Below are 26,833 nucleotides of genomic sequence, written 5' to 3'. Positions count from 1 at the left end.
GAACCTGGTTTGAGGTTGTTATTTATTTATTTCATCTGTTATCAAGGGCTCGGGAAGCCTAACATGCCTTTGGTGAGGAGGGATACAATGCACTACAAACCCCTCAGTGATGGATTTCACTACTCAGATCCTGTACTGCTTTGATTTATGATATAATATAGAGTGATACGCCGCTCATGCTACACAATAGTGCCATACCCCATACTGATGTAATTCCAAGCTCACTGTCACATCTTAGCCTATCATAGCCTGCTGTGCTTGAAATGGGGAGAACCCTCAAATGCACTTCAAGGGCAATCTGATTGAATTAACCAGCCATTAGATGTATGAGATGAGCTGTAATTGCAGGGGTATTTATCTATTCAGAAGAATGAGTTTTGACCGCAAGGTCACGATTCTGTTCCGCTGTCCTCGGGACAACCTGACTCAGTGCGTACCTGTTTGCTTCTGGCTCGGCCGTATTGTTTTAACCTCTCCTCCTCAAGCCTAGATGCTTCATGCAACAAATTTAGCTCCTCACGGTGTTGGCACTGATGGTGTTTTTTATAGACCTGCAGCAGCGCTCATTTCTCTCCCTCTTGTCGCAGCCCTCGTTAATGACTGGGAGAATAGGAATTAGAGGCAACAAATGAGCCGCAGTGTGTTCATGTCAGTCAGGTGCAATGGGAGCAGATGCTGCGAGCATTTACACCTTCATCTCAACAAAATCTCTCCTTAATTCACTCCTGTGTCTTCCGTTTTGTCTGTCTCCTGGTCTGTGGTACCTTGAAATTCTACCTGTTTGTATCGTTTTACCGACATGAAATAACAGAAACAACCTAATAACCTGCCTATGTTCCTGTTTTCTTCAGGCCTGCCCCTGTTGTTCCCTCTGAGAGGAAGAGGAAGTGATGTCACGCCACCACCACCGCTTTGAGAGGGACTATCGGGGACCTTGGGAGCGGAGAGACATCCGCCCTTCTGGCCTACACAATGGAGGAGCCAATCATAGCTGTGCCTCTGCCGTCGTCAATGGCAACAACCGTCCGGGACTGCTTCCCCTCCCTGTTATCCCCTCCCTCCTCCCCACTCCGGTTACAGTTGCCGTGACAACATCGAGCAGCGACATAGCGGTCAAGCGAGGCATCACGGCAGCAGGATCAGTTGCTCCGGCATCGGCCAAGGTAAGAGCCCGGTCCAAATGGATGCTGGGACACCTGGTCCCTCTAAAATGTCTTGGAAACCCCTCAGTCTTTCTCTCGCCCTCTTAAGTTTCTTTATTTTCTCTCTTCATGTGTCAACTTGGTAATCTCTGATGACTTCCCAACTGGACATAATCTCCAACTTTCTGCGCTTCCTCATCTCTCACTGTCTTTCTGCAAATGTTTCTGCTCTGTCCAACTCGCTGGCATGTCTTGTCTTCATGCCTCAACTGTCTCAGCTTTCCATGCCTCTCTCCTCACTCCATGTCTCTCTCTCTTTCTCAGCTCGCTCTGCACACTCTTTGCCCAATGCCTCAGTGTTGCCAAACCATTTTCCTTCCATCTTCATTTTCTCGATCTGCCAAATGGCAGGCTTCTCCTGCCTTTTCCTCCTTGGTAATTTTCTTCTTTCATTATGCAAACGACCTCTGACGGTAGCTCACATGGGCACTGCTGACAGAAGAGGTGGTCAGAAGTGGCTCTTCTCTGACTGTGGAAAACATTTAAACATCAATGTTATTCACTTTAAAAAGCTATTAAATGCTATTGATTATAAAAAGCATGTTTCACCTTTATTCCTCTGTTTGTTTGAGGTGTAGCCACATTTATAGACACTGAATTGTAGTTGAGTTTTGGGAACTTTACCAGCTGGTGTCCATACATTTCACTGTATTTTTATTTTGTGCAGAAAACTTCAGCACAGAAATATCTGCTAGAGTCCAAAACTGTACACTTTGTGTGTTCCTCCCCCCCATCTAGGGATTTGCTAGCTCGCTGGCTGTCAGCAGTGTGAGAAGAGAGCGGCCTTTACCAGAAAAAGACTTAGACATCTCAGCCTCTCCCCTGCCTCTGCCTCCATGGATACCATTCATGCTCTTTCATCACTCCTCTTCGCTATCAGATCATTTAGTTTAATTTGAACTCCAGCAGATCTAACCCAGGCTTTCTTTTTTTCTTCGGGCACCTTCTTCCCGCCCCTCTCAGTGGGGCCTATACTCTTAGGAGCAGAGGTAAACAATGCTCTGGTAATTTAGCCCCTAAGTGCACATCATTAGATACCTCTCTGAATGCACTGACCACAGACACAGTAAATCTACTCTGGCACTGTGACGGCCCCTCCTTTTGTGTGGCTGAATAATTACATACATCCCGACAAAGTCCCGCCAACTCCCACCGTGGCCATTGTCATCATTCAATGGCTGCCACAGCAATTAAGTGCCTTGCCTTGCATGTGAGTACACATTTGTTTAAAGGTACAGTATATGTGGGAGTGTGTGTGTGGGTGGGGGGTGTACATATATACATACAGATATATATACGCAGTCGATATTATGCAGATCCTTCCCTAGATGCAAGTCTGTTAGCTTTATTCAGGGATTTACCTTTCTACTTTGTCTTCCCTTTGACAGTTCCTTCTAAAGCAGGCAATAGAGACTAGGAACGTTTAGAAAGGGAAATACCCAAAGTCTGGGCTCTGCTTTAATTACAGTCTAGCAAAGATACAGGGGCCTCAAGAGTCGGCCCACACCAAAGGAGCTTCTCTTTCTGTCTTCTTCCTAACTGTCTGCTGTCCTCACACGCTCCCTCTCTTCCTGTCATCTTCGACCAAAGCTGTTGGGGGTCACAAAGTGTCTGATTGAGGGATACAGCTCTGGCTCGCCGGTCCCTGCGCCTCTGCTCTGTCCGTGGCTACACTAAAAAGCTGACAGGCCTGTATTGATCTCCGCTGTTTGGAGGCACTCTCCTCATAAACACTGCAGGCCGAGCGGGGACTCTGTAGAACAACTAAGAGCACGCACAGGAGGGTGTGTGGAAGTGATGCACGCATTAATCTATGGAAGAAAGCCTTTAAGCGTGTCGGGAGAGAGTAACAGTCTCCCATAGAACAGGTGTTTTGTTAGTGTTTGGTGTGACCTGCCATAAGCATCCTTCGTCTGCGCGGTGCTCTGCAGTTTAATGATCAAGTGAAGAGTTCCATGATGGTGCTGTGTGCATGTGTGGAGGACAAACGCTGAGGGTTGAAAAGTAGCATCTGGCCACTTTGTTCACACTAATGTAAAGCTAACCAAACGGAACAGTAGACTACAGTTAATTTAGAGCTACACTTTGTTATCCCCTGCCCTGCCATTAATTAAAATTTATGTATTTCTATGTCTTGTCACGGATTGTCACTCGCGCACACACTCTTAATCTGTGTTCTTAATAACCACAATTCTTTGCTGACATTTTTCCTGGACTGTAAAATCTATGAGCTTACACCACCTAACTACGGTGTTTTCCTCCCGTGCATGCAAACACATTACATTTTTCGCTTTGTTTAAGCCGCATTAATGATGACTACGCTTCTATACTTTCATACTGCATCATCTGTGACACAGACACACACACACCAATATATAATAATGAATATATAATCAGTATCTGTTTTTGTCTTGTCTTACTTGTCATGTCTTTCATAGGGGTGTAAGAAAATATCGATTCTGCAATATATTATGATATTTCATTTCACAATACTGTATCGATATTAAAAAGTACTGTATCGATATTTTTAGGTATTTATTCAAATGCAGATATTGTGGAGGTTCATTTTTGTTTTTTTGTTTTTATTTATTATTATTTAACACTCTTTTATTAAATAATGTTAGTTCCTTTGTTGGAATTGCACAAAAATAATGTTATGATGTTCATTATGAACTAATAAAATATGAACATTTGAACAAGATCTTAAACTGTAATGTCTGTTAAACATAATTTAAGTTTTAACACAGGAAAATTTTGTGATATAGCATTAGATCCTGTTCTGATCAAATAAAAATGTGTTTAGTATTTGTGCATATTTCTGGTGTAATTCAATTCTTCTAAGAAAGAATCATTTAAAAAATGAAACAAACAAAAAATTGCCTTTTTAATAGTATCATGATATATCGTTATATATCTTATCATGATCCTAGTATTGTGATTTGTATCATATTGCCAGATTGTTGCCAATATGCACCCCTACTCTTTTTGTTTTTTTCACTTAAGTTTTTATTGACATTTTTTACATATATATTTGACAAAACAACAAAAGATGAACAAACCAACATTGCTTGAGTACATTACACATATTTCAATACATTTCCTTTATCCAGTCTTTCCACCATTCCTAGCTCTGTAAACAGTCCATTTATTCCACTTTTTGTCCATTTGTGCTTCCTGTAGTCGCAGTCTGTGAGTCACCCTTTTCATTATATATATTCCATCAATAATTGCGATCCACTGGTCCTATGTTGGTGTTTCTGTCCTTGCCCGGTTCCTTGTAATAGCTTTTTGCAAGCCACTAAACGTACCTTAACCAAGTATATGTCGTTTCCTGCTACATTTCCATCAGATAAGTTCCAAAAATACAGAACATCACAACACACTGGAATCTCATACCCCATTATTTGTTTTAGTACTCTACACACCATTTCCCAAAACCCAATTATTTTATCACATTTCCAAAAAAACGTGTATGATCTACATCAAATTCTCCACATTCCCTCCAACATTTCTGCTGTCTGTTTAACAGCTTACTTTTCTTCTTAGGTGTAATAAAGAAACGCACCAGATTTTTCCTGGAAAACTCCCTCCAGATCCTTGAACTAGTGGATGTTTGGTGTATCTTCCACATACTAAACCAGTCAGCATACACCCCCAGTCTTTCACATGTTTGGTTTATGTTTTCAACAGCAACCACTTAGCTGGTTTTTCCCACTGTCTTGTCTTGTCCTGTCCCTGTGCACTTTCATCTATACGAGCCTCCCTCTATGTATATGTATACAGGCAAGGAATGGATGAACATGTGACTATAAAGTTTGAGATTGTTACTTAAACACAAGCTGTAATTAAAAATAAAGTTGTTGTCTCAAGAAGGGTGGTGGTGGCGGGTTAAAAAAAAAAAAAAAAGACTTGACATGCGATAATTGGAACCTGTCACGGCATTGAATTGTACAAAAATGGCACACCTATCAGGAATATTTAGGATCGCAGAACGAAATTCAACATAAATCCTCACAAGGCTTCACTTTGAGCAAATATCTAAACTTCCCAGGAAAATGTGTTTTGTGAGAGATCGGACAGTTGTAGAGATTTATGCTTCAATGTTTGTACATAAATGTTACAGCCTGAGTTAAGTAAGTCTGTGAGGTTTAAACGTCGACCTAAGCTGACATTTCTATCTGCTATCCAGAATATTCCCCAGACGGTACAGTATCTGCCCATAGAAAACAAACTGCAATGCAGATATTTTCCTACATGGTTTAATTGTCCATTAAATCCATTCTCCTTGTATGTTTATGAGCATCACTGCTTTTATTGTTTCTTTACTAATCCATTCTGAATACAAATGCAGGAGCAATATCTGGCATTAAGGACAAAGTGGCAACTGTTCTTACGATAATGATTTTGTTCGTATTCGTTCAGTGTTTTGATTCACCATGTCTACATCTAATACGCTTTTGTGGAAACTGTTTGATTAAGTTTTTGTTCAATACAGCAATCACAAGCCAGCAAAAAAAAAAAGCTATTTCTTTAGCCCAAAGCTATCCTGTTCGCTCCATGATTTGTGCCTGTGTTATTCTGGCCACGTAGCTGCAGTCCTGCGTAAATGTACGAACGGCATGCTGTTTGTGTCCACCTGATTGCAAATAAAATCAGTTCGTGAGCCAGTGGCTTAGCAAACAATCGAGAGGGGTAAACTTGATATCTACCTTAGGTTCTGTTCATTAAAAGTCATGCTTAACAAAGAGTATTACCAGCACTTTGGCTACAGTACCTACTGCTGTTTGATGTCCAGCTGATAGGCATTCAGTTTAATACCTGCTTCTGGCAAACCATTAAAGCAGATTTTCCCCAGGAAAACCAAATGAAAGCGTCTGTTTTTCTCAACATGTCTCATCATAAACCCTCATGCTTCAGTTTCTTTTGATTGTTTTATTTATGTGTAGCTTTTTGATTAAAAAAAAAAGATGGCATTACCTCTGAACAGTTCTCAACACCTATAAGAGATTTTTTTTAAAGAAGTAAGTTTAAACTTAAAGGTGGGGTGCGAGATGTTTTTCTGGAGCATTTTTTTTTACTATTTTGCTTAAAATCCCCTTCACACCACAATTACAACCAATTAATTAAATACTCTAATACAAAAATTTAAAAACATTGCATCACCTGTGGAGCGGACAGGACTGAAAAAACACCATCCAATCATTTTGAGCACCCAATTGAAATGATTGAATGGTGATACGTCTATCAAACTCAACTGCCATTTGCCCATCCCCCCTCTGTGCATATCCCTTTGTTCGTTCTCAGAGGCTTGGAGTACTTGTACAGGAAACGAAGCCAGAGCCAGAGTTTGGCTATATTAGTTATATTAGGATGGAAAGTTCACCGGCAAACTGTTTTGTCACTAAGATAAATCACTGAGAAATATAATGTTAACCAGGTAGGTATGAACTGGGGCTGTTCTGTAAGAGCGGGGGTGTTGGAGGAGACTGAATGAGGTATGCATGGATCGGAGCTGGAACCACAAATTTTTGCCATGCAGCGCTAGTGAACCCTCGAGAACAAGCATTGCACTTTTCAGTACTCTTGAGGCGTGGCTTCGGGGGAATGTCTGAAGAAAGGGGTTTGGACTTTTGAATTGAGTGCCGTATTTTCCGGTCTATAGAGCGCATCTGAATATAAGCCGCACCCGCCAAATTTTAAAAGAAAAAAACAGTAGTACATATATAGGCTGCACCTGACTGTACGCCGCAGGTGTCCACATTGTAACATGGGATATTTACACAGAAAGATGGTAAACTGAAAGATTATTTAACCTCCTAAGACCCAGCTATGGGTTTTCTGTCCACATTTGTGGACAAGAGTTTCACAACTGTATACAAAAAAAAAGAAAAGAAAACTGTCCATCACAAAGGACATTCCATGAAAATTTAAAAAAACTGCATCTGAAAAAACTGTTGCATCATGATGTTTCCAATATAGACACTTATTTAATAAAAAACAAAAAAGCTTGTACGTTGCTGACATTTCCTGGATCTTAGGAGGTTGAATATTTATTTCCATACCTTAACTGCTTTTTTCCAAACAGTGCCTGTAACATGGCAGTAAAATGGCAGTAACACGGCTGGTTAAAAAATCCAGAAAATTCATTGATCGCTATCCTCATCTTCCTTCTGCGCATTGAAACCACTGAAGTCGTCTTCTTCAGTGTCAGAGTTGAACAGCCTCAGATCGGCTCCGTCACACACCTTCTCAGTCTCTTTTCTGTTGTCACTCTCAATGGCACTTATGTGCAGCAGCTCTATTTCCTTCTTGAACAGCTAGATTGATTGCTTTTAACTTGAAAGCTGTATCATACGCATTTCTTCATGTGTTTTCCATGATGAGTTTGTGCATGACACGCAAAATGATTGTTAAAAGTTGAGCGTAAAACTTCTTCTCTTTGCATCACCTCTTCCACCTGTTTGTCTTGCTTTTGCGCTTCCTGCTAGAGCACCCCCTGGAGGCCGTTAGCCCGTAAAAATCTATACTTGAGCCGCATCGTTGTTTAAGCTGCAGGGTTCAAAGCATGAGAAAAAAGTAGCGTCTTATAATCCGGAAAGTGCGGTATTTTCAAAATGTAGCTTGCTCGAACCGTTTGTCTAAGATCTCCTACCCCACCTTTAATTCTTGTTTTTTTCAGTACTAATGCATCTGGCTGTTTTGAGAGATAATTAATGATATTTGTGAAAAGTTCTCCCTCTAGCTCAGGTAGAAGAAAAAAATAAAAAATCCCAATTTCCAAGCATCGACAGAAGCGATCAGTGGAGCGCGTCTTGAAACAAAATCACACATCGTGTCTTGTCGGCCATTGATTTCAGCCAGGTCAGCTCGCCAATGGATTGAAGCAGACCCCATACTGTGGGTAACACAACATGGTATCCAGAGAACAGCAGGTGTCATGGCCTCACTCTGACACAATCAAATAAAGAAAAGAAAGAAAGAAAACTCACAAAGCATCATGCATCTTCAGATACTCACTTTTTTGATGATATCATGGCATCCACCTTTGTCTAATGGTTACCTATGCCACGGTGCCATATAATTCCCCCTTCTGGTTCTGTATAGCACCTTTGAATGGTGCTGCAGCAGTTCTAATAGTTCTGCATGGGGAAAGATTGTGATAACAGCGTAATAGATACACACTGATTGAATCACTTCTTATTTCTGCAACAGTTTCAAGGATTTTATGTGGGGTTTTTTCTCACACGGAAGCACCAAAGTGAACACAATTACAGCGATAAAGCACTTTCTGGTCATCTTTGAAACAGACACAAGTTTTGAAGGCAAGTGCAAAAACAGTTCATGAACTCACAGCTCACAATATGCCTGTGGAACACCTTTGTAGTGCATTGTGAAAGTTAAGCTTTCATTTTTTTCTTATTTAGCTTTTTATTTTTCTGGGCCTAAAAAATGGGAGAACCTCATGTGAACATCAGTCTTGTGTCAGGGGAGCCCGGTAATGAATAGACTGAGATTCAGAAATGATCGAATCTTTATCGAGGTTGAGGTTAAAAGGGGAAAAAGTCTTTTGAAACCTGGGATAACCTTGTGACGCATTGCTGTGAAATGTATCGAATATGAGATGATTAAAGTTTAAGAAGGTGCACACCAGGGAGGCTGGATGAGAAAGACAGGAGGAAGGAGGGGGTTGAGGTGGTATGGCAGGTGAGAGCTGCTTTTGAATTAGCTTCAGACAGAAAGAAAGTACAATTGTTCTATCAAGTAGTGGAAGTCTGTCATCCAGATAAGATAAAACTTTACATTTGCAAAGCAGACAGGCTCACTATGGGGTCTTAAAGAAATCCCTTCTCTTTTATAAGGAAAGCCAAGAACACTAAACATAACTGGAACAGAAATTATTGCTTCACAGCATGAAATAATGTGATCCACTTTGCCTTTTGTTACTTTATGCTGATGGACATAAATTGATGGTGGAGCCAATGTGATTATAAAACAAATTGGCTGTATGATTAGAGCCGAAATCTTGATGTCAGATTAGTATTATAACTGTCAACAGTGAAAGATGTTGTTTCTTTTATTCCCTACATTTTATTTCAATTAAATTTAAGAAACACACAGAGCCAAAGTCCTGAAGGAACATCCGGACCAGCCTCTGTGCAGCTATAGCTCCCACTGCAACGCAATCTAACCGACGAGCAGACTATTTTTTTTTTTTTCCAGAGAAAATGAAAATAATATTTTTTTTCAGAGTTTACTGCAATTTCACATCCACTACAACACTTGTTAATGGAAGTTGAAACCTCAGTGACTTCAAGAGTTCAATGACTGTGTATTCCTTTCAGAAAACTTTCCAAAAAAAAAGCAAAATCTCACATGACAGTTTGAAGCCTGACAAACCACACATTGCAGCATTTCTATTACATTCAGAATTGTCATAGAGCTTTGTGTAAGCCTCCTCTGTTGTAAAATGTCACAGTTGAAAACATAAATGGTTTTAATGGTAATTCCAGAGATTGATTCTCACAATTGTCCACTGGGTTCAGTCTTTTAAACTTGTGGCATTTTGTATATGACACAAACATTGCGCTAATGGCAATATTTCAAGAGTGTATTTGCCCTGTATTAATAGATAGTCCATTCCTCTGAGGTACGAATAGTGTATGTCATGTTGCTCAGTGATGTAGTGGTAATACTCCAAATTGTTGCATCATGATATGAAGGGATGGACAAAAAAACAATAACTTTTCTAGTGGAGTGTTGCATGTATCATTAGGGTTTATTTTGTTCACAATGCCAAGTAAGACACAAAATAATTCAGTGTTTTCTTGTTATACTTTATTCAAATATTGGTAAACAAAATATTTTATCATTAACTGTCGTTTATATCTGAAATATTCTACTGTTCTGTAACTTTTTGTCATGCTCTGACCTTTAAGAAGAGTTTAAAACCAAAACTAACTCCAAATATTAGCATCGAACCTTCAAAGAAATCATTATTTCAAATGTATCGTAATAGTGATAATTCTTATTGTTGAGTGATAAGAACATTTTTATTGTAAAACATTTTTAGCCATGTCACAAACAATATTTCAAGACTGTATTTGCCCTATGGTAAATGTAAATGGATAGTCCATTCCTCAGAGGTACAGATAGTAGTGTATGTCATATTGCTCAGTGACGTAGTACTCATATTCCAAATTGTTGCATCATGATGTGAAGGGATGGACAAAAAAACAATAACTTTTCTAGTCAAGTGTTGCATGTATCATTAGGGTTTATTTTGTTCACAATGCCAAGTAAGACACAAAATAATTCAGTGTTTTCTTGTTATGCTTTATTCAAATGTTGAGGAACAAAATATTTTATCTTAAACTGTCGTTTATATCTGAAATGTTCTACTGTTCTGTAACTTTTTGTCATGCTCTGAACTTAAAGAAGATTTTAAAACCAAAACTAACTCCAAATATTAGCATCTAACCTTCAAAGAAATCATTATTTCACATGTATAGTAATAGTGATAATTCTTATTGTTGAATGATAAGAACATTTTTATCATAAAACATTTTTAGCCATGTCACCCACACATAAGTGTAAATGACAAGGAGAAGCTTGTGGACTTTGACACAGGAGATTATTGTCTTTTTTTTCAAACCAAAAGTTAACATTGATTATTTTAACTTTTAACAATTTGTTTCTTTTTAGAATAATTTCAATGTAATACAGAACAATGGATTAGCTGATAGGATTCACATAAAACCAAATTATGATCAGAAAACAGCAAAGGTTCGACAATATTCATATCCATCACATCATAATGCAACCTTTATTTTTGCATGTCTTGTTCAGTGAGATTTAACAGTAAACAAATAATACTGATAGATTTGCGTAGTGTCAGCTTAGCGGTGCAAAGTTTGTCACATTGGTCTGTTTTGTGAAATTATTCATGACATACGCTGGTCTCGGAGTGTTAGCTTGTTTTACGTATTTAAGGGCTTTTTGTGTGAGTTGTGTTCCGTTTGACAATTGATTTTGTTGAGCTTTTAGCTGATGTTCTTCTGGTTACGTGGATGTGTAGCATGTGCTTCAAGTGTGTTGTAGTATTACCATGGCAACACAGAGGACTGGGTGTAGGAGGTTACGACATGTCCATGTTTCGCTCGTAACCCTAACCATATTACTTTTGCTTCAAACTTAGATTCTAAACTTAATCCTGAACTTTTCCTAACCCCAAACAAGCCTTAATATGACCTTGTCTCAGCCTAAAGCAGCACTTAAAAAAAAAGAAAAAGGAAAACATTTTAACATTCTCTTAGTTTGTCTCTTATGTCCTGCAGTCATTCAGAGTAGTAAGATGTGTTGTAAATTTTTAATGCATTTTTCTTACTTTTTGAACAGAACTCAGAAGTTCCAGCATCTCATCAGTTCTTCTTTATACTCAAAATTCATCCTAAATCCTGAGCAGCACAAGCTTTCTGACGTACCTTTATCTTTCTCTGAGGAGCAGGAAGGTAAACAATCTTCACGCTTTGCTGCCTGGATTTGATTTATTAGCCTCTACTGTATGTGTTGTCATCCTGCCACTGAATTGCTGTGTCATTTGCATTCACTGAGAAAATGTCAAGAAATCCAGTTCTCAGAAGACGAATACTCAAAAATAGACCCTACTGATTGATGAGAAATGTCTTATTTCACCAGTACAAGTCTAATTTATTATCCATACGCCATCATGTAAAACCTGGAGGTTTTTCATAGGTGAGTCAAGTGTCCTCTTATCTGACAGACGGTGTTTGAACAGTTATGCAGTTTTAAATATGTAGAGCCAGAGGTCTGTTGCAAAGTCTGTTTTGTTGGAAGCGGTTAAGTGGTGTGCATCTATGAGTATATTTTAACGTTAAAAGCCATCTTGTCTGACACTGAGTTAAGGCGAACCTGTCAGATCCTCTTGACTTGTCCCTCCGGTCCAAATGTCAGTTTAGATAAAAAGAGATACACACAAACCTGTCCTCAAAAATTAGACATGCCACTATTAAAAATGCCCTGTTCCTTTTTGGTTGTTCTGATTGGACTGGATTTTGCCTCAGTGGGAAAACAGGCTTTTAATTCCTGGCATCGTACATCAGCATGCCCACTGTTTCCAAGGACCGTACTCACCGCTCGGCTTGTCTAGCTAGATCTGAGAGCACCTGATTTAAGTTGGTCTGACAGTTTATGAACCAAGCATCGTAATTTTCCTACTCCGGTGTTTTACTTTCCATTAGTCATGCATTAATTCTTTAAAATCTACATTTCCATAAACAGAGTCATCATTATAAGTTTGTGGACAAACAAATTAGCCATCAGGCGTCTGCAACAGAGCCATTAAAAAGTGTGGCCCTCAAGGGAGTAAGTAGGGATTAGACGGTGATTTTCCTTAAGACGATACATGGAAACTTTTGAGTGTTAACGAGAAGCGGTGATTGTGTGTTTACCAGCAGCAATTGCACCAGGGTCTGGATGTCTCGGCACCATGTGGGGAGAATTAAAGCTTTCCACTCGGAATCAGACTAGGCTACGCTACAGTGATTGCTAATCAAGGACAGAGATACACAGTCAGACAGACAGAAAGCCAAACAGACAGACAGACAGACACTCAGTCATGAGGACTGCGTACTGTCAAACTGTCGGAGGAAAGGCACGTTAAAAAGGGAACTGTCAGGCTTCATTTTTCTGTTATCAGTCGAACGGATGGAAAATGGGAGTCATGAAACTAATGACAGATTTATCCAAAATCTCACACCCTCATCACACAGTCAGGGCATCATCATCTTTTATTGTCAACAGCAAATATTGACAGCAGCCTTTTATATATATAAAAAAAAAAAAAAAAAAAAAAAAAACCCTCTACATACAAATGAAAATGTTGGCAGATGTGGGATGATAACAATGCACAGGGTCAAAGAATAGGTGGAGGCAGTTGTTATCTTCGTCTGTCTCGTCAATCTCGTTTTGACAGGATGTTCCACAGGTTTCATCCAATCCCTACCGTCTCATGGGTCCTCTTGCACCTGTCTTCCCGTCTACAGGGGTTGGATCCCAGCTGACCTTTTGTTCCAACAACAGAGCGCCACATTTATTCTGTTAAATGTCTGTCTTGCCAATCACAATTTTTTTGCAACCTACTACTGTTGTCACTGTCTTTTCTACTTTGGATGCATCTGTTTCATCAGATCCAGGAAAAAAAAAAAAAAAAACACTAGTAGAGTCAGATTATTCTTTGGATATTTATTGTACATACTAAAGGAAGAGGTCTTTTAGGATGCTGGTCCTGTGGTTTGGTTGGGGTTGTTTGGGTTGCATCACGTTTTATAAAAGACTGCTTGCAGAACTATGGCAAAAAAAAAACCAACAAAAAGACAGTGTATGGTCCAGTGGGGGCTTGCTCTTGTGTTCTCTTGTCTTTTCTGTTCTTTTGTTTTTGTGTGTGTGGGTAAGAGTGGAAAGCAGCCCCCTCAACACACCGTCTCATATGAGTCTGGCTCCAAACTGGCGGTCTGATGGCTCAATCTAATAAGCAGTCATTGGATATCAGATTCAAATCTCTCTGCTTGGTGAAAGACGAGATGCAAGCCCCTTCTCTATTTATGTCACAATGACTATGCAATATGAGTGTGTTGTCATCCAATACTGTACATCTGCTCTGCCGGCAGTACACAGAGATCATTGTCTGGCTGGGCTTTGCCTGAGCTGAAACTAGCGTGAGGAGCAGCACTACACAAACAAAGGTGTGTTTACAAAGCGCAGGTTCGTCTCAGGGGCTTGTTCTTTCTGTGTGCTTCTCTGCGCTTCCTATTACTTTGTCTGTTTTGCTCAGAGATGTGTTGGAAAATTAAGAGCCTATCTTCCTATACTCCTATCTGCAACAGCTTGATTGATAAAAGTAACGCATTCATAGAAACCCGCTCCCCACTTTATCACCCTCGCGTTTGTATCTCCTTCCATCACACTTCCATTACTGTTTTTATCAAATTCTTTGGCCCATCTCTCTCCTTCCCCACGACTGCCGCCCTTCTAGCCACTTCAAACAACTTGTCTTTGTTGAAGCATAGATCCTCATTCCTGCGTCAGCGTTGCCTCCCTCTGAGCGCGCTTGTGTGAAATTGGATTGCTGATCCGTTGGCGCTGAGTGGCAGAGATGTAATATGGGATAGCGGCAACCACATGCTCTGAAGCTGGAGACAGCTGTTACAGGACACCAAGGGATCACAGATGACGCTTGACTCCAAGTCCTCGTCTCTTCAAGACTGGAAAGGCTCTCTGCAAATCCCGTGACAACATAAAGGAGAACACCGACGAGCAACAAACAAAAAACACACAGATGCGGGCAGGTGGAGGGCGGCACACAGCATGTGGACGGTTGTCAGATTTGCTTGGTTCGCTGAAGTGTCAAGAGGTCATTGTTGATCTTTGGGCAATTTGAAGTGCCTGTCATCTTAGATTTGCCTTTCACGGCTGCGGCTGCATCCCATAGCTTCTTCATCACAAGGGTGAGAGGTCAGTCTCAAAGGTAGAAGTCATTTTTCACCTAAACGTCTCTTTTGATTATCGAATCATCAGCTTTTATAGGTTTCAAAAGTGGATGTTTTCTTTAGTAGAAGATGCATTTCGCGGAGACGGCAGCCAATGTAAGTGTAAAAGAGGACTCCGCTGTTGCAGTGTTGCCATACTCACTTCAACATTCAACATGCAATGGTAAGTTAGGCAAATTGTCTCTGCAACATCGTGAAGATAAAGGGACAGCTTACGCACTTGTCATTTTCCATCTGCAGACGTCTGATATAATTTACTCGGCTTTAAGCCTTTTTGGACACATGGGATTTGTTGATGGTGAGCGACATGCACGGTGAACTACATATCACAGTCAGTCTCGATCAGCTTAACAAACAACCAAAGCAGGCTCCGCCCCCACTAGTTGTCAAATTTAACCCCAAAATAAACAAGGAAACGAATAAGCGAGGAAATTAAGAAAATGCCAAAAATGCCATCTTTATTTACTGGTAAGCAAGGAAAATGGAGGAAATGCCAATAAGTGAAATATGCTTGCAGAACTAAAAGCAATATCAGTTGTGTAGAATTATTTTGGCGACTGAAAAAGATGATGATGATGACCAAAAACAGCTACTTTGTCCACAGTGCCTTGTCATTGCTGCCAATGCTTGAAAGCAACATGGCTAATTTGTTTAATCATCAAAATCTGGATAAAGCTCTACGTGGTGAGTTGAATGGCAACCAAAGTAAAAAAAAAAAAATTAGTTACTATTACTAGTGTAAATGTGAATCTGAAAATGAAGATATTCAAATCATCTGGCGACAATTCCTCTACTTTTAATATTGCAATATAGACAGTAAGGTGCAAAAACCTTGTTGGTTTTGCAGGGTTGAAATGAGCATAAATATTTATTTCTCGCTCTCTTTTCTTCGGATACAACAAGAAAATACAAGAAATGTCGGCACAGTTAAGAAAAAAACAAAGAACACTCAACTAAATGGGTGATAAAGGTTAAAGTGACATGACAAGAAGCAGCACAAACAGAAACATGTGCCATGTGTTCAATGATACCTGGTATAAAACATCAGAAAATTAATGCGATAAATCTCATATTTTCTGAACAAAAATTAAAGACATGTAAAGTACAAAGGGAGATCACAGTAAATATGACTACTTTGGTTTATAGAAGCTGTTTTTTTTTTTTTTTCCCCTGAAACATTTGTTACATACTTCACATATATCCAGATTATATCTTAATATAAGTGTGGTCATTAGAACTCTGCCAAACAAACAAACCTAATGGTGGCCTTAGATTTTTGCACAGTATTTATTTATTTATTTATTTCGAACATGCAAATAAACCAAATAAAACAAAACGAAGCAAATTAAGACAAAAACAAAATAACATTTAAATGAACAGAATCTTTCTTCAAGCACATACAAGTCTGAATTTTACATGGTCGAAAAGGAGTAGGAAGAAGTATAAACTTATTTAATCCTACCCCTCAGTGCTTTTACACCTTTATCACAAACTTAATACAATAATCAAACAATACAATTTTCTTAATTTTATCATAGAACCACAACCAATACTTAATTACTGCAGTAATTGAATTATACACAACAAAATGTAGTATGTAGTGTACGTATATTACAAAATATACATATATATACAGGGTGGGGAAGCAAAATTTACAATGAACATTTAGTTGTTTTTTCTCAGCAGGCACTACGTCAATTGTTTTGAAACCAAACATATATTGATGTCATAATCATACCTAACACTATTATCCATACCTTTTCAGAAACTTTTGCCCATATGAGTAATCAGGAAAGCAAACGTCAAAGAGTGTGTGATTTGCTGAATGCACTCGTCACACCAAAGGAGATTTCAAAAATAGCTTGGAGTGTCCATAAAGACTGTTTATAATGTAAAGAAGAGAATGACTATGAGCAAAATTATTACGAGAAAGTCTGGAGGATACTATTAAAGAAGAATGGGAGAAGTTGTCAGCTGAATATTTGAGGAACACTTGCGCAAGTTTCAGGAAGCGTGTGAAGGCAGTTATTGAGAAAGAAGGAGGACACAGAATAAAAACATTTTATATGATGTAAATTTTCTTGTGGCAAATAAATTCTCATGACTTTCAATAAACACTGTCTTTCAATCCCTGCCTCAAAATATTGTAAATTTTGCTTCCCCACCCTGTATATATATTGCAATGACAGTTTTTAAATGTACAGCCCTTGTGCAGAATATCCACAGATGTGCAGTAGGAAAGCTCAGTAAATCTTTCACCCTAAGCTGAAAAAAACTTAATTTGACAGAACTCCAAATGTTTAAAGTTACCGATTGATTTAACTTGAAGGTCTGCTGCCTTTTAATCACAGTTAAACCCAGTTTGCTTGTAATTCAAGTTATGCATGTGAAATCTTTGCGGCTCACTGTGGAAAAATGTCGAAACATCAAGTTTAGGTGGATCTATAATAGTAGTTGCTGCACATTTTAGAGGCAGGTTTTTTGGAATGCTGCAGACAGAAATTCAGTGTTCCCAAAGGAGGACAGTGCTCTCGTGTTCAAGGCTACCATTCATCCATCTATGTAATTGAGCACATCATCAACTGAGCAGATCAGCTCTCAAGCCCTTCAAAGACCCACACTTAGTACCCATATTCCCCTTCATGTGTTAAATGAACCCCCTGCTGAGCCTGGCTGATTGTGTGTCATTTGTATTTTGTCTGCTGGGACAAAAAAAAGCCAAACCCTCATCTGCCGGTCTGTTTCCCCTTCCTCTCTGACCACCCCCATCTCTTTGTCTGTGCTCTTCCACAATTGCAGAATAAAGAGCAGTGGCATTTAAAAAGGTCCACATGTGGAGGGGCTGACATTCAAAGTACTGCCACCTTAAGGTTAACTCCATATGAAAGGTGATGGCGAATGCGGGCTTTTAAACCATCACTCATGTCCTACAATATCAGATATCAGCGAAGAAGCAGGCGGAGCAGCATTTTGTTTATGAGATGCAGAGGTAAACAAAACATCTCTCTTCTGCCTGTCGAGCAGTTCGCTTCACTTTATGTCACAAATGTGGTATTAATGTCTCCGGATGCTCTCAGCATCACTTATGTGCAGCAAAAAGCCTGTTTTTTTTTCCTGTATGTGGCCCAGGTTATATTTGTGGAAATGAATATGGCTACAAAAGGAGTAGTTACGAACAATCGACCCTGGATTCTGCCTGAGGCTGAATTACTTCTCGAAAAACCGAGACATTTACTGTTTTATTCCTACGTGAAAAGGTGGTAAAAGTGTTTGCACTTCCTTTGACTTTAAATAGATATTGGCAAGTTTTGCTTTGAAATGTCTTCGGTCGACTTGGTAGGGTTTTCAGTTGGCTGCACAAAAGAGATAATAGGCAACATTAAGAGTTGCCTGTAGAAAATACCTGGAAACAAAATCATTAGCCTATTGTCTCTGTGCTCCTTCTTTATCCCCCTGTCCTCTCATCCCTCTCCAGACTGCACTGTGTTGATCCTTGGCTTCTTTTCTTGTTGGCTTTCAGTGACTCCAGTAAAGAACACCAGTTGGACAATGGAGATCACAGAATAGGGATTTTCATTTATTTGCTTTTAGACAACGCAAAACCACTGAAGTTACATTTAGAGAGTAAGTGTGGCACTTACAAAGCTGAAGAATGGTGAATGATCTACTTCATAATCATTAGTGGAAAAAAAAAACCCAAACACGCAAGCAAACGTTCTGGGAATTATTTGATCATTAATTTTCGCGGAGCTGTTAATGTTAAGCGATCCGTTTTTATTCTTTACTGTATCATATTTAGAATACAAAATACCACTGCTTTAATTACAGTTAATATTCAAATATGTGGTAATCATTCTTAAAATAAACTGATTATGTAAAATCTGTATTATTGGCTGTGAAAGGCATCGCTAAGAGGTAAAATCAGCCCATTTTTGTATTTCAAGAGGATTAGGTGAAAGGCGACAAAATACGCTTTAGAAATTAACCAGATGCTCCATCACAGAGCAGTGGATTCACATATTTTTATTTTCATTATTTATTTATTTACGAATTTTCGCTGAAACAGAAAAAAAAACACATAATGCTGCTTTTGTATTTACACATAGCTTACATCTCATGAATGTAAATTCAGGTTTTTACCGGGTTCAGTCAATAATGCATGACCGCCACCATTATTCATACTGTTACTTACTGTGTAAATAGAGTTGCACAATATATCATTTGAGCATCGTCATCGCAATGTACGTGTGTGAAATAGTCACATTGCAGATCCTGCAGTGTAGGAGGCCAGGATATAGTAGTTGTGGATTTTTCATTATAGTTTAGTTTTATTTAGTTTTAACTTTTTTTTTCTCTAATTCAGTGAGTTTTAATTTGTTTTTAGAGCAGGTTTTCTAGTTTTTATTAGTTTTCTTTTTTTTCCCCTCAGTTTTAGTTTAGTTTTAGTATTAATTTTAGTTTTGTTGTATCTTTTATCTTCTTCGTTGTCATATTCAAATAAATCCCAAACAGGACTCGGCTGCTTTCTCCCAATTTTAGTCTCCATGTTTCCAGGTAGAGTGGGGACGAGAAGACAACTCTAAACAAGTGACGAGAAGAGACGGACTGTGAAGTGTCGTATGGCGTTTCTAGCTAAAATTGCTAGAGCGGAATAAATCAATTTCGTATCAATCCGACATTGACAAAGACGAAAACGAAGGGAATTTTATCCATAATTTTTATACGTTTTAGTTAGTTTTGCAAGCACACAATACAGTTTCAGTTAGTTTTCATTTTTTCTTTTAATTATAGTTTTTATGTATTTCAGTTAACGAAAATGTTTTTTCAGTTCGAGTTTTCGTCATTTCGATAGTTTTCCTTAACGATAATAACCTTGGTAGGAGGCAAATGAACTCAATGTGTTCTCATCTAATTTCAGCCTGGGTACCTGACACACACTGCGCACAGCCATCCACCAATCACAATTGTTCTTAATCGGTTTGCCAAAACAGACCACGCCTCTACACACAGAGTGAGTCACTGGTAACAACATTGAAAAATGAGCAACGAGCAAGAGAAAATCACCAAAAATGAAGAGTTGGTGCCACAAAGAAAAGCAACGTTAGTATCTGGAAATATTATTTTATTTTATTTTATTTTATTTATTTTATTAAAAAAAAAAAAGTATCTGGAATTATTTCGGCTACAAGAACAATGATATTGAAACACGTGTTCTGTGCCGATAGTGCCTTGCAATTGTTGCCACAACGAAAGGAAACACAACTAATGTATTTGACCATTTATCTCAGCACCACACAGCTATTTCATATCGCAACATATATCGCAGGGTTTATAAAAATCGCAATGTCAGTTTTTTCCAGTATTGTGCAGCCCTATCTGTATTGTATACCATAATAATGTGATATAGTGTTGAGGTTTTAAAAACACTGGTTTGCTATTTACTGAATAATCAAACTGAACACAAATTACATTTAAGGCCGTGTATTCTAAAGTGGTCCCAGATTAATTATATGTTCATCTTTCATTTAACAAATAACTTCTGTTAAGCCTGTCAGAAAGCAAATGTAGAAAACTTGCATATAGTCTGAAGTCATATTAGTACTTGAAACTGAACAGGACCTTCATTATGATAAATGCTCCTTTGAATTTTTTTTTTTCCAACTGTGTTTAATTATTCTTCCATTTCTTTGTCCACTCTCCTGGTCGTCATCCTCCAGTGTTGTGGTCTACTTTCTGCAGGCCTTCCCTATTGACTGTGCTCTAGGGATCTACAGCCAGCCATCTTAATACACACATAAATAATAGATATATTTTAAATGCAAATTCTAATAGGGACTTTGGGGGTGACTCAATCATGCAGCATTTGTGGTTTGACCTTAACTCAGGCTAACAAATTACTGGGAGCTTGGTGTTTCTCATTAGGAACTCCACGCATCATCACACTGCCAAGTATTCCGCTGCCATAACCACAACCACTATATACCCCCTCCAAGTGTTTTCCCTTTATTTTTACATGGATTAGTACTCACAACTTTGTACATGTGCTTTTCTTTCTTTTTTCTTCAGTGTCGTTAAGTATTAAAAACAGCAACTCATAAAACCAAATGGTATCATATTCATCATGTTATATTATATAGTTAATATTGTTGATTTTTTTTTTTTTTTTTTTTGATAGGCAGGTAAATGCATAAGTTCTGCTGCGTCTCCACCTCCTCCACCTACTCTGCTGACCTTGTTTTTAATTTAGGTTTGTGATATAATGCGAATGATAAAAGCGATGACGCACAAAGACGCCCACATTATCAGTCAGTGCATATCATACATATATAAGCATTACTGATTTATCTGGCACCATGAGAAAATATTGCCCTTAACTACCCCAAAAATTGTGAAAATGCAATTATTAAATGGAAGAATATTAAAACATTTGTGATTTAATTTAAAGATTAAAGATAATAATCCTTAAAATAACCCTCTGAGCTTCTATTTATGGAAAATTGTTTCTGAACATTGTTATGTCCCTGGTCTAGGGGAACATGAATATAACATATTTAACCTTTTATAGTTTAGTCATTAAAATACTCTGAAATTCAAAATGTTAACCTTAGTGTGTTATAGGGGGACATAACAGGACTTAATTACTTTTGTAAAATCTTTGAAAATTTTTTATTATGTACAAAAACACAGTTAATGAAGTCACCATATTTGGTTCCTTACCCATAAGTGCAAAAAAAAAAAAATTAAGAAAAAAAAAAAAAGAAAATCCAAGAAGTAAACACAAAAAAACACATGTAAGGTGAAAGGAACATGGATTTTTGAACATCACTTTTAAAACATTTGACCAACATAAGTGCTGACATGCCTTACATCAGTACACAGGTGTCAAACATGCGGCCCGGGGGCCAAATCTGGTCCGCCAAAGGGTCCAGTCTGGCCCTTTGGATGAATTTGTGAAATGCAAAAATTACACTCAAGATATTAACAATCCTTTTAGTTCAGGTTCGACATTCAGACCAATTCAATCTCAAGTGGGCGGGACTTGTAAAATACTATTATAACAACATAAAAATAATGACAACTCCACATTTTTCACTGTGTAAATATAAATATTTTCATTTATTTACACTAAAACAAAGTATAATTTCGCAAAAAAAAATGTGAATAACCTGAACAAATATGAGCAACCTGAAATGTCTTAAGAGAAGTAAGTGCAATTTTAACAATATTCTGCCTGATATTAAATGTTTTGTGTATTTGTAGATCCACTCTGTAAGTTATATATAATGTACATGTGTAAATGATAAACTGAGGCATAATATTGTTAAAATTACACTTATTTTTCAGTTTGTTCATGTTATGTACATCTTTTGAGAGGATAGTGTGTAGATGTAAACCTTTTCATAATGTAAATGTACTTTTTTCACTCGAAAACATAAAGAAAAGTTTGGAGTTGACATTATTTATATATCATTATGTTATTATTTTACTGGTTCGGCCCACTTCAGATCAAATTTAGCTGAATGTGGCCCCTGAACTAAAATGAGTTTGACACCCCTGCATTAGTACCATTACTTCATGGTACCTAACAAAGCAGGTCCACTCACTGTTCATGCAGAGATGGACCTTACAGACCCTGTAGACCACGTTGGACCTGAGATTGTTGACTCACTGTCTTCACTGTAACTGTTGCTGTCACTGTCTTGTCATGCTTGCAAAAATGACCAAAAATAGTCACTTGCCCGATAAAGGGTTAAAAGTGCCCCTCTTATCCTATCCCCAAGAATGTGAGGCCCAGACAAAAGTTACCTTTAACAACAAGGTGGCAATTTATTCATCACTCAGAAGAGAGAAATAATGCCCAAAATTAAAAAAAAAAACAAACCCAAATTATGTCACAATCCCTATCCTTTCCTAATTATCAGAAACAAAATAAGAAACAAAAGACAATCAGTGTGACCTAACTCCTAATCAAAACAGGAGAAAAAGTCCACTTTATTAGGTACACATTGTACTAGCAAAGTGTACCTAATAAAGTGGCCGGCGAGTGTATGTGTAAGCTCTGTAGTCCATCTTCTTCAAGGTTTGATGTACTGTGCATTCAGGGTTGCTCCTCTTCATGCTTCGGTTGGAACCAGTGGTTATTTGAGTTACTGTTGCTTTTTATCAGCTCAAACCAGTCTGCCCATTCTCCTCTGACCTCTGGCATCAACAAGGCTTTTCCACCCAGAGAACTGCCGCTCACTGGATATTCTCTCTGTTTTCCATTCTCTGTAAGCCCTAGAGATGGTTGTTTGTGAAAATCCCAGTAGATCCACAGTTTCTGAAATACCCAGACCAGCCCATCTGGCATCAATAACCATGTTATGTTCAAAGTCAATCGAATCACTTTTTCTTCCTCATTGTGATGCTCGATTTCTTCAGCAGATCATCTTGACCTTATATACATGTATAAATGCATTGAATAGCTGTGATGTGATTGGCCTGTTAGACATTTGTGTTCACATACAGTTAAACAGATGTACCTAATGAAGTGGCCAATGAGTGCATATATATCACCTGTTATAGACAAAATATGTTTTGTCATTAATTCAAATACAACCTATTTCTTATGTATCAAATGCTATATTTATGCCTCACATTTGCACACAAAAGAGTTGGCTTTAAGTCACATTTTAAGATAAGATAAGATGGTTTGTAACAGCAGCTGAATAATACAGATGCTAGCATCGAAAAGCGTAACACAACAAATGGCAAAAATTAAAGTAAAAATGTATGATAGATAGATAGATAGATAGATAGATAGATAGATAGATAGATAGATAGATAGATAGATAGATAGATAGATAGATAGATAGATAGATAGATAGATAGATAGATAGTAGGGATGTAACGATATGAAAATTTCATATCACGGTTATTGTGACCAAAATTATCACGGTTATCATTATTATCACGGTATTGTTGAAATTGTGCTCAAAATGTTCAAAAAGTACTAATACACACACTGAAATAATTTAACCAAGTTGTATTTTGAAAAAACAACAACATCAAAAAACCAAATAAAATAATAGGTACAATGTACCTTCTGAGCCTGTTTTGTCCGTTTTTCAGTACTTTTGATTTTGCCTTTTAATACAATATAAACAAATGTTTACTATACCCATGTTTGGTATCTTTTTTTCAGCACAACTTCATTTATATCAACTGCTTATTATTTTTTTCACTTTAACCTACTATATCAACACAGAAGGACAAAAAACACACAAAAAATATAAAATCCAATTTGAAAAATGTATATAATTTATTGCATAAATAACACAAATATGCTAAATGAACCTTTTCAGAGACTTTAAAAATGAATATTGGTTCCAAATATGGGGTATATACAATTAAAATTGTAATAAATTGAAGCTATACTCAAATATTTGACATAAAAGCAGATCTTTACATAGGCGTTTTCTCCGGAAAAGTGCGGTAATCAAACACGGTTATCATGATAATTGGAATTTAAACGGTAATACTAACCGTCTGCAATTTTACTGCGGTTTATCGTTATACTGTTAATCGTTACATCCCTAATAAATAGATAGATAGATAGATAGATAGATAGATAGATAGATAGATAGATAGATAGATAGATAGATAGATAGATAGATAGATAGATAGATAGATAGATAGATAGATAGATAGATAGATAGATAGATAGATATGAACACAATAAAAACTGTAAAAATATACATACAATCTACGGTATTATAGTATTAGAAAAAAAAAAAAAAAAAAACAGGAAAAAACCACATACTACACAGGTGCAAACGTGGGCATGATGATCCAAAGTGGTGAAAATAATGCAAATGAATGTTAAATGATAGTAATGATGTTACTGTATTGCTCAATATAACATTTCTTCCATTCATTGTCATAGATGGGATGGTTGTAGGGATTTAACGATTACCGGTATAACGATAAACCGTGGTAAAATTCCTGATGGTAAGTGTTACTGTTTAAATTCTAATTATCATGATAACCATGTTTGATTACCGCACTTTGAAAACTCACGGTACTACTCATTTAACTAAAACAACTCCCAACTTGATATGGAAAATGGTCAAACAATGGCCATAAGGTGCTATCTTTAATGCACATTTGTATGTTTGATGTTTACTTGTTAATATTTGAATGTTTCTGCCTCATAAAGTACATTTTGTCTGTTATTTTATTAGTTAGTAGTTGGTTAAATTATTTCAATGTGTGTATAAGTACTTTTTGAACATTTCGAGCACATTTCAACAATACCACAATAATAATAACTGTGAGAATTTTGGTCACACTAACTGTGATATGAAATTTTTATATTGTTACATCCCTAGATGGTTGGTAATAATATTTAGTTTTACATCTAAAAATACAGTCAAGTCATGAAGTTTAACACATTTACTTTTTTTCTGCACTGGAATTAAAGATAGGGAGCTACAAAAGTGCAGTTTTACAGATAGTATTTTACCAAACAAAACACCAACTATATAAGTGTTAAGCCCTATCAGCCCGCCTGCGGGCCAAAAAAATTATATTGATATTCATCTGCTATAAAATATAATAAATCAAGACAATGGATGTTTTTTTCAACTTTTGCTCAAAGTTTAGACCCTAATGTTAATAAAAGTACATCAAAAGTGTATTTTAGTGCAAACTAGAATGTTCAAACATAATTTTTAATCTTTGTGAGGTGAAATATATGCTATTAAAAATCTCCGACACAAACAATTAATTTATGCATATCATCGTCAATTCAGCCGAAAAAAAACAGGCGAGGATAAATAATTCTAATTTCTCTTTTAGTTTGTTACAGTTTACTCAGGCATAGTAATAGATAAGATATTTTAGACTATGGGAATAGATTCTGTGAGGTCTCTAAATGTCCATAGACACCAAGAACATCCATATGAACCTTATTATTGTGAAGTAATTCTTCATTTACTTTGGGTATGTCTTTTTAGGCGTTTTTTCCCCTGAAAATATCGTCAGGGTTAAACAGGTTAAAGCTAAAACAACTTAATATATATCAACTAATCTCTGCGTTCCCACCATCCAGTACATGTGTGTCCTGTTTAAAAGTACAAGTAGTTAGCACCGACTCCAACATTCAACAGTAAAGAATGAAAACGAGTAGAGTCTGGAGCCAAAGCTTCATGTTTTTGGCCTCGTATAGACACTCTCAAACCCAGTATATGTTGTACGGCGACAGCGCCAACCGCTGAGCTTCTGTCTTGCCAATATCTTGAGTTACTGCAGCATGTTTGGAAACTATTGAAACAATGAATCCTGACTGTGTACCTCAGCGAGAACATTTATTGCATCTTGTACACACATCCTTCGTTGTATTTATATGAAAGACAGCAAAACATTCCACCGCTCCGACAAATAGATGCACGCAATATCTTCAAAGTAGTTATTGTTCCGGAAAGGCAGATTTATTTACATTATGCTGCGAATAAGGTCGTGCTTGTCTGATTGGATGTAAGATTGTGTCACATAAACTTTAAATGCTTAGTTTCACTTCTCTAATCCTACCACTGTGCATTGAGACGAACTTCCAAATTCCTCGTTGCTATAATCAACAGCTGGCCATGAGAGTTACCTACAGTTTTAAATCCATCATAATCCCTGACACGTGTTGTGAAAGGATCCGCATTCACAAAATCGACCGAAAAAAAAAAAAAAAAGAAGCAAAACGTGGCTCATCGGAGAAACAACAAAGGCCACACAGTTTGCATTCTTCTGTAATTCTGCTCTAATAACAACACTGGCAACTATATTGCAAGCGTAATCAGATTAGATACTTCTGGGAAATAACAGTTGATAATGTTTGAAGAGGAGGATAATATCCCTATTCAAATTAGTCTGCAAATTGGAATGGAATAAATTGTCTGTTCAACATCATATTTTACTGAGTCTAGAGGCAAAGCAATCCAGAAGTAATTGAAAGCAATTAGATTATGATTAGTAAATTTGATTAATCTGGCAGATTATAGTATTGGTAAGAAATTTCAATAGATACTCTTTTAC

General features: G+C 37.5%; 1 protein-coding gene across 5 annotated transcripts in view; it reads left to right on the top strand.

Moving 5' to 3' along the window:
* Positions 1-26,833, top strand: part of klhl29 (kelch like family member 29) — a 434,041-nt gene that overhangs the window by 131,883 nt on the left and 275,325 nt on the right. For all 5 annotated transcript variants that reach the window (XM_030128391.1, XM_030128389.1, XM_030128386.1 and 2 more), the window contains one exon: positions 852-1,163. In XM_030128391.1, coding sequence (XP_029984251.1) covers positions 891-1,163 — 273 coding nt within the window. In that variant the 5' untranslated portion in view covers positions 852-890. The remainder of the gene's footprint in view (positions 1-851; positions 1,164-26,833) is intronic.

The sequence above is a fragment of the Sphaeramia orbicularis genome, chromosome 24, assembly GCF_902148855.1.
Source record: "Sphaeramia orbicularis chromosome 24, fSphaOr1.1, whole genome shotgun sequence".
NCBI lineage: Eukaryota > Metazoa > Chordata > Actinopteri > Kurtiformes > Apogonidae > Sphaeramia > Sphaeramia orbicularis.
Note: the sequence above shows the minus strand (reverse complement) of the source record. Positions and strands in the feature narration are given on the sequence as shown.